The 13,251-nt window shown below is 50.6% G+C and overlaps 1 protein-coding gene across 1 annotated transcript; it reads right to left on the bottom strand.

Annotated features, from left to right (window-relative positions):
* Positions 1–3,127: 3,127 nt before the first annotated feature.
* NCU04058 (hypothetical protein) lies at positions 3,128–4,950 on the bottom strand. Its single transcript, XM_952580.3, has 3 exons — positions 4,447–4,950; positions 3,826–4,382; positions 3,128–3,734 (listed from the first exon to the last, which is right to left on the bottom strand). Exons 1-3 carry the CDS (start codon positions 4,685–4,687, stop codon positions 3,612–3,614), a joined length of 921 nt encoding a protein of 306 aa, XP_957673.3. The 5' UTR covers positions 4,688–4,950; the 3' UTR covers positions 3,128–3,611.
* Positions 4,951–13,251: the final 8,301 nt, after the last annotated feature.

Below are 13,251 nucleotides of genomic sequence, written 5' to 3'. Positions count from 1 at the left end.
TCCGACAGTCGTTGTTGGTCCGCTTCTCTCGGACTTAAGCCACCATAACGCCATCATTTCCTGCCTGCCCGCCTGCCCGCCCTCCGTGGCCCTTTGGGGTTTGACCCAGCTCAGCCGACTACCTACCTACCTACCTAGCAAAATGGTCTTTTTGATTGCTGTTTTATTTCTATGCCTATTCAGACGGAGCAAGCTTAAGGAGCAGAGCAGTACTTTTGATCTACACTAGTTCGTCGGTAACGGTCCGAAACGAGAGAGAGACTGGTTCAATAATAAATGTAGATCCGGAGACCGGTATACGGGGATACGAGTACGTAGGTAGGTATAGAAGGGAGCGAACTGACGAGAGTCAAAAAAGCGAGTCTAATTCGTAATTCGTATCCGTATATCATGAAATTCAGCCATACCAATGAAGACGATAGCGAGATATGAAACCTCAGCTCTTTTCTTGCACTAGACGGAATGTTGCCAAGACAAACACCTTCCTTAGACAACAACATGTGTAGGATGTAGGGCTCGGCTCGACTCGAATGACAAGAACACACAGGTTTCACATGTCAGGTCTTTCAGTATCAGGAAAAGTCCCCCCATACGAATAGGTAGGTAGGTACGTTTACTCGTATACATAGGTAGGTAGTCATGTGGTAAAGGTTGTCGGCGTTAACAACAGGAGGTAGAACGATGAGCCGGACTGCAGATCCGAAACGGGCGGGCAACGGTCAACCCGGGGTTACTGTACCGGCCGGCTGGCCGCCGTCGTCCGGGCCGCGTTCACAATCTCCTCCACTTGTATGTATGTATATACCATACACTGACCCTGACAAATACGTACCGTCGTCGGCCATTTTCGGGTCGCACGGCTGTACCGACGACCAACAAGTTTGAAATGGAAAAAAAGCACGTGGGTAGTAGGTAGGTACGATAGGACGGTCCCGCTGCTGGCAACAAACAAACAAACAAACAGATTACGATATGCGAGGGTCTTCACACACATTTGAGATGGAGAGTGTGTGTGATTAAAGAAAGCCCTTGCGAACATTTGCTGCGCCGCGGACGGGCTGTTTAGCGTGCGCTGCGGGCAGTGGGGGAGAGACAAGCCTCGACAACAAGGGGCGGCCAGCCGCGTATAGCGCCAGCGGGGCGAGGTTAGAAAGAAAAAAAATGGGAGGAGTTGGTTCAGTTGTTGGTCTAGTTGGTTTCTGATGTCTTGTTTGTTGGTTGCCGGTTGTATACTATCAACACCTTTTCAGGGTTTCTTAGTCGGGGGGTTAATTAATCTAGTGTATTCTAGTCGTCGGGCTTGACTACACTACCGTAGCTTGAGGCTAGGTAGGTAGGATGATATCTGGATCCTGGCCCTCGTCGTCGTCGTCTCCAGTATGAAAAAGAGGATCGTCGTCGTTAAGGATCGATCCGTTCATGATCGCTGCTGCGTGGAAGAACGCGATAAGCATCGAGAACCGATCAGGGGGTGGAATTGACGCATGCGATTGGCTTCAATTCCCATGGGGAACCGAGACCACACTAGACGTTTGCTTGTTCCTTCTTTGTGGGTTTATGGCGGGGAGCAAAAAAGGGGGCCACCTAGGCCACCGGACCGCCCTGTCAGGTAGACCTGTCGAAAAGGTATAGTCTAGTGTCCATTGTCTCTGATCTCCTCAAAAACATGCGCTGCGCACCCATGGATGGACGCTACGGGACCATAACCCACCGGCGGCCGAAGGATTGCAATGTCTCAGTTGCCTGAGCCATCGTACCTAGACGAGGTACCAGCCGAGCTAGCGTCCACTGCCGCCGCCACGCTACTGTTTAGGTCTTCTCGAGCCTTGGGAAAACATATTCGGAACTCTCGCCAAGCTGCCTAGAAACAGAAGAAGAAGTTCTTGTCTCAAAGGAAGAAGAGAAAAAACAAAAAGACGGATAGTTTAAACGCCGAAGGGGGACCGGAATTACGAACAAGGCGTACTCAGAATACATTCCCTCATTGGTGTCTTTCCATGTCGTGATAAACTACCGTCCGATCAACAACTGCGATGAGCGTGCCATGCTCGATGCCATGACATGCCATGCCGTTCTGTTTCATTCAGACTTGAACTAGGTAGCAACAGTGTGTGCACCCAGTACATGTACCCGCTCATCCAGGGCAGTCAGTGATGCCACTACGACAGTACAGCATCACCATGAACACTGTTGGTTTGCATGATACCTACTACTACTGCCCTGAAATCCAAGTTATGTATGTAGATATGTCGCTCGCTTCGCTTTCGGTGGTTTGTTCCTGAACTTGCGCGTCCTTTTCTTCTGCCGTTCAGAAGCGAGAGAGTTAGGAACGAACACAGTAAAACCCCTGCAAGTCCTTTGCTGCGTCAGTCTGTCCCATCTCGAGGCTGTCAAACGCCGAGCTAGAACGGAAGTCTGATAGGCAACGCTAGTTACGAAACTGGTATAGTTGAGGATTTTGTGCCAGTCGAGCCAGTGACGGAGGTTTCTGGTGTGTCCCGAAAAGGAAATGTACCTGGCTTCTTTGTCAGATTCTTAGTTCTTCCTCACTTTCTTTTCTCACCAGTCCATCGGGTCCGTCAGAACCTACCCGACTCACCCTCCCTTACGGCAGGTGGTAATATGGTGTGCTTTTGCTTTTTCGTAGACTATGCTACCCTCACCGTCGTTTGATGACGACGACGACGACGATGACGACAACGACGGTGACAACAAAACAAAAATGGATTTGTAGACTTGCTGTTCACCTGTGACTGCTTTCCGCACAAACTGAGCGGTTAACGTCGCCTTCTTGTTAATCAGCTATCAACTGCCCCATCAGCCCTACCCCCAAGCCCCCGTCGTCTGTCTTTGCTGCTTGGAGTTAGCGTGAGTAACGTGGGGGGGGGGGGGCGGCAACTTGGATCATCCAGTGCCGATTCAACCGTCCAAGCCAAGTGGGGAGCCGGTCGTGCCAGGACAAGCCAGTTGGAACAGACAGCACTATTGATGTGATACGCTACCGTGATCTCAATCACGAGATTAGACTATTGCCTTGGAGCGAGACCGGATTTTGCTATGCGAATGCGAATTGTCAGATTACTCAACTTGGTAGGACCCTAAGTAGACTCATATGAGGGAATCCACTCCACGGAGCAGGTTACTGTTGCCATTTGAGCCAAAGCTTCAAACTACTCAAAAATCACAGAATCAAACAACAACAGAGAGAGTATTCTGAGTGAATAGATGTGATGGTATTCATGGTCCTTTAGCCCCAACAAATTGAGAAATGTCAGAAATCTTTATTCGTAAAGCGTGTTCGAGCACTTCGAACCCACGTGAACGCTGGAATCCCGTGAAAAAAAAAATGATATCCGCAAAAAGAAAAACCTGTGCCATGCCTTGCCTCAAGTCATAGAAAATTCAAACAAAAGAAAGAGCAGAGTGATCGTCCAACCGGTTTGTCCCTTTCCTTTGTAAGTCCTTTCCCCCCTAAATCTCCAAAATTCCCACATGGGTTGTGAGCACCAAAAAGTTGTACAGTGTAGAAGCGAATAAATAAAGTTTGCGCCCGATCATCACCATAACTGGCAATGGCTAAAGTCATCATGAAGTGAAGAGAGAGAGAGGCTTCACATATGTTGCGAGACCATGCCCGGGGAGCTAGGTATCGACAAGGGTGTCCTAGGGTACTCGTAGCTACCCGAATCGGAGCAGCTAGCCGAGTGATCGTATGGGTGTTGCAGAGGAGGAGTCTATGGTCATCCAGCATCAGCAACCATGTTCCCGCTTGAAGGTATGGTGATGAGGGTCCGAAGCAATATAGCTTCTTGCGGGGGAACTCACGTGAGGCATGTTGTCGTATGGTGAAGGAGCCCCGGTATTCATGTCGACGCTCGGGAGATAACCGTAGTTCATGTAAACAGTGTCGTCCGCACCGGGATAGCCCGGCTCACGCTTGATGGCGTCGCTAAAAGGTGCCATAGAGGGGAGCGTCACCGGTACTGGCGCAGTTGTATAGTAATCGTGGTAGGCCGCCTCTGTTGTCACCGCCCGGTACGAGTGCACGGGGGCGTAGAGCATCTCCTCGGGGGGAGGGGGGTACGATGGGTAGGTGAACATGGGCGGCGAGTGCGAAAGCGATCGATCCCTCTCGTCGTACGAAGCGCCGAAGGTGTAGTCGTCTTCGGGATGCATCGGGGGTGTGAACTGATTCTTGTTGACCGGCACCGGTTTTTGCTGCGACACTGAGGCCTGTTTCTGGGCCTTTGCAGTCTGTTGTTGGGCGCGTTTTGTGGTCTTGCTGGCGGGACTGGTCTTTTCTGTTCCGGGTGACGACGAGGAGTCATCTGATGTGCCGGCCCGCCTCTCAAGATCCTCCAGACGCTTCTTAAGCTTCTTCCCTGTAGCGCGAGTGTTAGCATCCAGCTGTTACCAACTATTGCAAGTTCCATTATGATGACATACTGTAGTTGCGCTGCGCAATGCGGTTCTGAATTCTCCTGCGCTCAGCCAGATCCGAGATCTTTGTCCAGTCCTCATCAGGGTTTGCCGAGCTGCTGAAAGCACTGCTTGTTCCGTGGCCGGAATACTGACGGGGCGGTTGGGGTTGGTGCGCCTGGTAGGCGTAGTGGTGTTGTTGTTGCATGGAGAACATGGTTGATGATGGGTATGGTTCAAGCCCTCGACTCTGAAGATATACAGACATGTGCGTGTGTGTTGCAGATGGTCAAGGTGATAGAGGTAGGAGACACTGTGGTGGGATAGCAACTCGAAGAGGGAAGGGGGAGGAGGCTATCGTGTTATATATCCAAATCGCCGAAGAGAAGGGTGTGAATGAGAGGTACGGAGTGACATGAAGCGATACTTGGTGTTACATACATCTTGTACTCATTCCAAACACAGCCCCGTGGTGTGTAGATGGTACTTCTTGGGTGCTTTTGGCAGTCTGCTTCTTCCTTCTCATCGAACATCCGTCCACAACGGTAGGTACCTACCTACCTATCTACCTACCTCATGGCTGCCACCCTTGACCCTGCAACGCCTTGGGCTGAGTCCTCCTGGTCTCGGCGGGTCTTGCAGAACGGTGCAGTACACTAGAGGTAGGCTGGGCCAAGAGCCTGCATGAAGAGACACTGCAGTGGTTGGGACGGCCATTGAACCCCTGTATCCTGAGAACTCTGCAGCGCACCTCACCTTTGACGGGAACCCTGGCCGCTCAAGATCGGGGCTGTCCCCTCTCTCGGCTGTCCCCAGTGATCCCCCTCTGCCCTCAAGGGCTAATTAACTGCCTGGTCCCGTCCAATGCCATCAGTGCCGGGTGTACCAGATCGCCTGGGCTCCTGACCCACCGGCCCATGCCTCCCCATCTTCCTGTTTTCTTATCCAGGCCTCAAGATTGCGAGCGGCAGCATGTCTCGCAAGCCACGAAGTAGTTGTCACGTTGAAACCGACCATCATTCCGTGTGCGAGGATCTCGGTCATGATGTAGGTATTAGTGTACATGGGAGCCTCCAATCTCTTTCGTGGGTACTGTTGTAGTATGGTAGTGGTTTGGGAAAGCAGGGCTTAGCTGTAACTTACATGACTTGGAAAGGAAAAGCGAAATCTAGTGAATATGACATTCATGGACATGGTAACCGTACCACTGGGTTGTCACGCAAAGGGCGAGGGCGTCGTCATATTTGGGGGGGGGGAGGGGGGTGAATGAATGGAAGACTTGTCCGATGTGAATCCCGCGTCCGTCGAAAAAGGACTCGGGCGCTGGTGGATGACTTTACGAGCAGCTATTGCAGGAGGGTGTGTGCTTGGGGTATGGTGGTGAGTGGGACTCGGATGTGATTTGGAGATTCTTACCTCCCGGCTCTCTAGGTTCCAGGTAAAAAAGACGGCAAGTGGAGGTCCGTCGCGTAAGGTAGGTACCTACCTACCTATCCAATGTATCCATGCTGTGGATTGATGGACGCCCCGTCCGGTGCGGGCAGTGCGGGTACCTGTGGGGTCATTGGGGTTCAGAGACGGTGACGCTACCTCTGGAAAAGGAACGGTACGCTACGGATAGCGCTAGTACGGATGCACGCCTCCCCAACGGTGGGTTCTAGTGGAGTGTTCACCAAACGGCGCTGTCAAAAAGAGGTTTAACCCAGTGGGTTCGCCTCTAGGCTGCCATATTTCGAGCAGATGATCCACAAGAGCCCCTGCCACAGAATGCGGGCTAATTCAGGAACTCCACATCAACCACAAAACAAGGATATCGATCCTATTTTAGCCATTTAACCCGATTTACCCCTGCCAGACATCGCATCTTGACACCCTCATGAGGGAGATATTTTGGGAAAAATGCGAGGGCTTGCTGCATCTCATTTATGTTCACTACAAATGGCTTTTGGCTGGAGATCCGTCCACTAGCGGTGAGAAGGATGAGTCTGAAGCGTGCGGAACAAATTCTCGTCGCCTTCGTCGCTTTGAATATTCTTTGGCTGACGATATACAGGGAAAGGGTTCGGTCCCAAGCAACGACAAAACCGAATATCCCTGCCTGCCATACCTTATTCCCCGGATTTCTTGCATCATGAATGGCGTGTGTACTTCCTGGCTGTAGTGTAGGCTATGTGTACGTACCTCGGGGCAGGCGGCCGTGCCGTAGCAGCGGGAATGCCAGCAGGTCAGAAGCCGCCTTTGGACAAGTCACGGCTCGCCGTTGGATGGACCAGGGTTAGTTGGCTTGTCGTGCTGCCCAACTCCGCCAACTTTCGCCAAAAAAACTACACCTGCCTGATACCGTCGAGGAGAAAGTTGACTGGTCAACAAATCTCAGGGGTCAAGCACCCCCCTCTCTAGGTGTTCAGGGCTCCTTGAAATGATAAAGGGCCCCAGTCTACGCCTTTGAATTGCTTAAATCCGTGAAAGCAGAACCCGTGGGCCCCCCTCGAACACCACCACTGAAGAGTAAATACAATGTGGTTCAGGTACGCCTAGGTGGTGACCCAAATGAGCAGATCATGATAACCAATTTCTTCACATGATTAACAACTCCTGTTGGGGCACCCACTTGGCACGACATCACGACGTATAGCCCGTACACTATCCACGGTCCAACTGCTCCAGTGTCGTGTTCTTGTAGATCCAGTAATATGTGAACAACTCAGAGGGTCAACAATGCCGAGGTGACGAGTCAAGACGGAAGAAGAGACGCCGCGGACGTGTAATTAACAGCACGTCCGAAACAAGAGCCTCGTTGCGGTGCTCCTCAACTTCATTAAGATGTATAGGGATCTTAATCCGATCATTGAACTTTTGACCTTGAACACGCCTGGTCCTTCCACCCACCAGTGCCTAGATTACCCAGTTCTCCAGACATTTGGCAAACTATGATTTGGTGGTAATTGTTGGTCGTTGAGCAGAGATACGGCACAGTATTGGTTTCCGTGCAACTGCAGTCTTGTTCCATATAGAGCTTTCTCTTGGTGTTTTTGAAGTTCTTGGAGATATCCCTCCGTTGCTGCTGGGCCATGTTGGCGCGGCCCCGATGTAACGAATACTAGCGAGTCGCTGTTATGTTGTTGTCGTGTTATTCCCGACATGGCAGGACTCGTGATATGTAGCCCATGCTGGGGGCCAACGGAGTGCTCTCCGGGTGGAAAAATATCTCTGATTGACCAATCGTGACTTTACATTAGCTTGCTTGACCTCGTAAGACCATGGGCGATATGCAGTAGCTATACCTACTATCACCCTATCTTTCTATTCTCACGTCCCAGTTAAAGTGGCTGTCGCACAAAAATTAATGACACCGCAAACTGAAAATAATCGAACGTAAAGAAAACACCGGAAGATTCATATTAGCACCGTTCACTTTGAACCCCGAGGAAGCGCTAGAAGCTGCGATGGGACAATTCTATTGCAGTGTGATGTCGTCGAGTTTTGTTACTGGCAAAGGATTTGAGCCTCGCGGCAGCAGGTAACCCTTTCTGGTATGGCAGGGGTTGTTCAACTGCAGGCACGTGCTTTCTACATAGTAAGAGTTGGCCAAGAAATCAACTGTGTAATGGGTTGAAAATTACCAGGAACGATAAAGCTCTGTCATTGGCCAAATAACGGGCCCGCTGTTCAATGTCGATACCAGGATGTAATGGGTTAACGTACCTTTCCCCTTGCTTCCAACTCTTTTTTACGTTAGATATTTCCACAGTAAACACCGACAACAAAGCCAACAGTCCGAAAGTGACAACGCGCGCGCCCGGCCCGAGTTGAACTCGGCGCGGACCAGTCTGACTTGGGGCAGTGGCAGTGCGGTCACCAATTTCACCACCGGGTGCATCACATTACCACTCGTGTCTAAGATCCAAGCCTGCAATCAACCTGTGGAATCAGTAATCGCCCATGTTCAAGTCCTAGCCAGAGAGCTCTTGAAACGCTGCTGAGACTCGAACCACTGGCTCCTCAGGACCGGCTTGAGACCTCGAAGTAAGTTTCTCTTCTCCCCTCCGCGGTTAAACGGCCCGCGTTCTAGGCACCAGGATATCCCTCGAAGGCGAAGCAGCAATGTCTGTTGCATTATCGCGGCAATCCACCCGTGGTCTCAGGGTCATGGCTTCGAACAGCCACGATCACGCGGGTACCGCCTGTTAGGGCAAGCAACTACAAAGAGCGTTAAAATTGGGGCCAGGTTTAAGAGTGCTGGGAGCGACAAGGAGTGGCACTGCTCCGGGTTCCAGCTAGGATCAGCCTTCTGGCTTTTTAACCCCCTTCGGTCCAACCGCTCGGGGTCCCCTCCTAGATGGAGTGCTCATTACCGTTTTGTCTCGGTCTGCTATCTTGATGATTCCTTAAGACCAACTTTGGGACTATTGAATGATTTGTCAATGGAGACCACCGCTAATGACAGACAACAGTGAATATTTCTTGACAGTCATCAGAAGCTATCCACATCGGGTATCTACCTACAGTCCCAGCAAACAATGCACGCAATTTCCAAGTAGTCTATCTTATGGAGCACAACCCACTTCTGTGGCACAGGCACAATCAGATCACTAATTGACTTTAACCTATCACGGGCAGGTCCAAGTTCCCCCAGTTTAGCCCATTGCCTTGCACATTAAGGTGCTGACCCCTCTCCAACGTCGCCACCATCTTTGCCTTGGACAAGCCACGAAGTCCCTGCATTATCAAGCGTCTCCGCTACTGGTTACGGAGTCTGTAGGGCTGGAATTTGGACTGTGAGCCTGTCGTTGGGGAAGCTTCCTATAAGCACCCCGTGCCGTGTCGGTTTCCTCGTTTGATAGGATATCCACGTGCGTGAAGCTCCAAAAATGTAATCGCACTTCTGTACTTAGTCAGGCATGAAGGCCTCTTCAACTTGCCGATTCAGTTTGTGCAGAGGCAGTATTGAGCGCACCATGCCTGCGTGGCTCACGGACTCTAGCGGCAACTATACACCATCCACGCCTCTTATTTATCGTCTGGACTAAAATACCGCTGGCCTCCTTGGGTCTTTGTGTTCGTATCGATTCGAAAATCAACTCACCTTCTGTATCTGGGAATCATGCTCATGCTCTAGGTCTACTGAATTCGTCACAGCCTCGTGGTTCTTTTGTGCTTTCCCTATGCAATGTTTCCCTGCAGCGGACAGTTTGGTAGTGTAGACTTTGCGTCCCATTGTTCGTGTTGGCCGTTGGATGTCAGCCTAAAAAGAGCGGCTGAGGGTCGGGGTTTTACTTCTTTTGCTGCGTTTCTCCATGTTGACAATGCCGAACATGCCAACTGGGCTAAAAAAACGGAATTTTGGTTCAAACGGTCATCTGAGCCTGTTATGTTGAACTTGCCAAGACACAGAGAGCGAGCTTGGCGACCGGCTACTGCTGCCTTTTTGTTCTCAAAAAGGAAAGCTGAGATGTTAGTCCTCGAGTCTCGTTGGGCCAAGCAGCGCGCCAGGCGGCCAGCAATATTTCAGGGGTTCGGGTGAGACATCCGCAAAGAACTTCAAGGATCATAGGTAGACATGAGAGTTTTCCTGATATCATTTACCCCCAGCATGGACGTTATCAACGGGGCGGCTCGGACCTTTCTCCTCAGAAGTCAGCCTCCAGTCTGGGCTTCTTAACTGCCGTGCGTCCATTAACTCATTGTAGTGGATAGCCAAGCAAGTGTGAGCGTCCCGGATTTATACGGTCCCCTTGTCCTCTGAAGTATGCATCTAGCACACCTTCATACACACCCGGCATAGGTACAGAAACGGTGCTGAGGCAAGATGAGGGAAGGCTTACATGACCCGTTGCACCGGGCCCGTCTTGCCCCTAACCTGAAGCATTTCTAGTATAGGTCGTATATCAAGCTTCTCTTTTGACGGTTCAAGGCCCTGTTTTGTTGCTGGTTGGGATATTATGCTGTTCAAAGAGGTATCAATCAGAATGAGCGCGTACTCCTGTTTATCTGCCCTCTAGGTATACAACGGGATTTCACCGGCGGGACCAAGACCTTGGTATTGGGAACAAATGAAACAGATGGTGGGGTTGCAAAAATGGTAGCCTACTATATGTCCGACTTCAGAACACTACGACACCCAAGCCGTTGCTGCATGCTGCGTGCTGCGTACCTGAGAATGTTCGAAGACCAGGGCATAGAAGCTTCTGACAAAAGCATTTCTCATTCCGCCTGTGGGTACTAGAAAATGTTCGCAGGTAAAAGAAAAGAAAAAAAAAAAAAAAAAAGCCAAGCATGCAGGCCATGCTCCCGCAGCACACCCAAACTGGAACTCATTTTGGGAAAAGGAGATGGATGATGATAGGAGAGTCAACACAAGGCATCATACTCGAGATAGAAACTGGAATGAACATCGGACTCGCCTACATACAGGAAAGGGCGCTTGGAAGGGTATTCCAAAGACTGGAACACCAATCAGTTGGTGGTGGATTGTGTGACAGTCACAGAAAAAAAGGGGGGTGTTGGGAGATATTTTGGCCTAATTACCCAAATTTAGCAGGTCATCCCATCCTTATTCTCGAACCAATCACCATCCACCACTAACACGCAGCAGCCTTTTAAGATCAGGGTACTTACTAGTAGCCCAAGGTGCGACACCAAAGCTGGGACCGACGAACAACAAATCGAAGCTCGCAACGGTTCTTGCCCTCCGTTTTTTGGTGTCACCAAAGGAAACGCATGCCTGCTCGAGTCCCTGGAACCGCAGATAATACCAAGGGGTATGATACTAGGTAGCTACGTACGGGGTCTCGGTCTGGGATTGCCCGATTGCAACTGCAACTTTGTTTGTAATTCCGAAACTTTGGAGATAACCCGTAACTTTACAATCACGTTTCAACATGAAGTTGATGATCTCGGAGGACGTGACCAGGCCATTTGCCGACAAACGACATCCCCGCGGTGTGGTCATGAATACTGCCTGTCCCCTCGTCCATCAACTAGGTATACAGCCATTCAAAGTGACAAGACCTAAGTATCTATTTGCAACGATGTGCAATTTGTCAGCCACTATACTGCTGAGTACATATATACCTTGCTACACATAGTCGCAAACGTACCGTACTGCGTAACGGCAAGACGGCAACAGGACGCAAGAACGCAGCGAACAACGCACTGACAACGCCCATAGGGCTGGGCTGGGCAAGTACTTGGGCGGGCCGCCGCGTTTTCCATGTTCGTTCCTTTCCCCTCTTCGTCCCACACCCCGTCTCCAAATTCTCCCCAGGGGCCCTACCTCTCTCTACCTACTCTCCAACTCTCCACACCTAACAAGGCACAAAGCAGAGTTCAATGTTCGAGGTAACAAGTCCAGGGTTCCCCAACTCTGATTGTCAGTTTCCGTTTCTGCGATGCAACAGACGATACTTGGTAGCAGGCTGTGGTACATACAATGGGGCTGCAACTAGTAGTATTTCCCATGTTCAATGTCAATTATTTTAGCTGAATAATTATGATTCAGATAGAGTATTGCGCCGGTTTTGACGTTCGGAAATCATACTTCGCAAAACTAACCCACTTTTTTCGGCTCGGACTCCCGTCCGTTTTCCCGCTCGGTGTATTTCTCATCCGTGTTCATCCAAGTACCGGGCGTCTCAATACGCCGACCGACCGAACGACCAACCGACCGACCGGATGGCTGTGCTTGCTGTGCTTTGCTGTGCAAGGTACAAGTAGGGGAGAGAGTAAGTACCGTAGAGATATACTAAGGCTTCGGCCAAAAGTCCTCTACGCTGCTACTAGTAGGTACAGTACTACACTGCTACGCCAGCATGCCATTGAGAATCCGTAACCGGTCCATTTCAGTCATGGGATTTTCATTACGGGGCACAATGGTATGCAGACACAACCTTCAGATATCTACTGTCCCACGCAACGCACGAGGGGAAAAGTGACGTCGGGTTTTTTTTTTTTCTAAACGTACGAGGCAAGATATTGACTGACCCCTTCGTATGAGTGGTGAAGGAAAGACATTCAGCCAGATATCGCACACTGAAATGGTGATTGAGAGTATCATGGGTGGCATTGGCGAAAGAAACATTGGACCGGTCGCGTAGGTTGCTCATATCGGAAAATAGAGGTCGGGGTTGTACACTAAGTAAGTCTACATGATAGGTATTGCTCGCTAGAGTTCAGTGATCTACAACCTCCACAGCCACCCATTTCATGGTATATAGTGTACTGTGTAGTAGAATGGGGATTCACACTGCCCGTGATATGTCGTCCACTATGACGATGGGGCGAGACATTCGAGATGGAAATCTCCAATTTGACTTGCCGAAATACGGCTTTGGAGGCTCAGTACTATTGTTCCTGATATGAAAGGCGCGCCACGAAGCTTCAGTTGTATCACAGGCTTCCCGCCTCTTGACACTGTGACACTGTAGCTCCAGCAATCAATCCTTCGCCGCGACGTCGATGACCATCTGCAAGCTAAAGACAAGCACGGTGGGAGTTTTGATGGCCGCCGCCGTTACGCAGGTTTGCAGCGAACGTTTGGGTCAGGCAGGTTGCTGCAAAGGTAGGTCGGGGTTGTGGCGACCTGCGTAGGGCTGATGATGTCTACTTTATGCATGACCGAGTGAGTCTTATCGCCGGCCGCCCGCGGGACAATGAATTGCTCCGTTACGTTCTTCTGTTTCTCTCAACATCCAAATTCCTTGATTGTCTCTGGCGGCCGGCGGAGTGATTGACGCGCGTATGGCTGCTACCTATCTTGAAATTCTCGCAACGGAACAACAATACGGTGTCAGTCGGCATCATCGGAGAGAGTAGATGGTTGGATTAGCAATC

The sequence above is a fragment of the Neurospora crassa genome, linkage group VI, assembly GCF_000182925.2.
Source record: "Neurospora crassa OR74A linkage group VI, whole genome shotgun sequence".
In the NCBI taxonomy this organism is placed as follows: Eukaryota; Fungi; Ascomycota; class Sordariomycetes; order Sordariales; family Sordariaceae; genus Neurospora; species Neurospora crassa.
Note: the sequence above shows the minus strand (reverse complement) of the source record. Positions and strands in the feature narration are given on the sequence as shown.

Coding starts and splice junctions, on each gene's coding strand:
- NCU04058 (XM_952580.3), bottom strand. CDS start 4,687: ATGTCTGTATATCTTCAGAGTCGAGGGCTTGAACCATACCCATCATCA. Junction 4,383..4,446: donor CATTGCGCAGCGCAACTACA/GTATGTCATCAT, acceptor CTCGCGCTACAG/GGAAGAAGCTTAAGAAGCGT. Junction 3,735..3,825: donor CATACGACAACATGCCTCAC/GTGAGTTCCCCC, acceptor GGATGACCATAG/ACTCCTCCTCTGCAACACCC.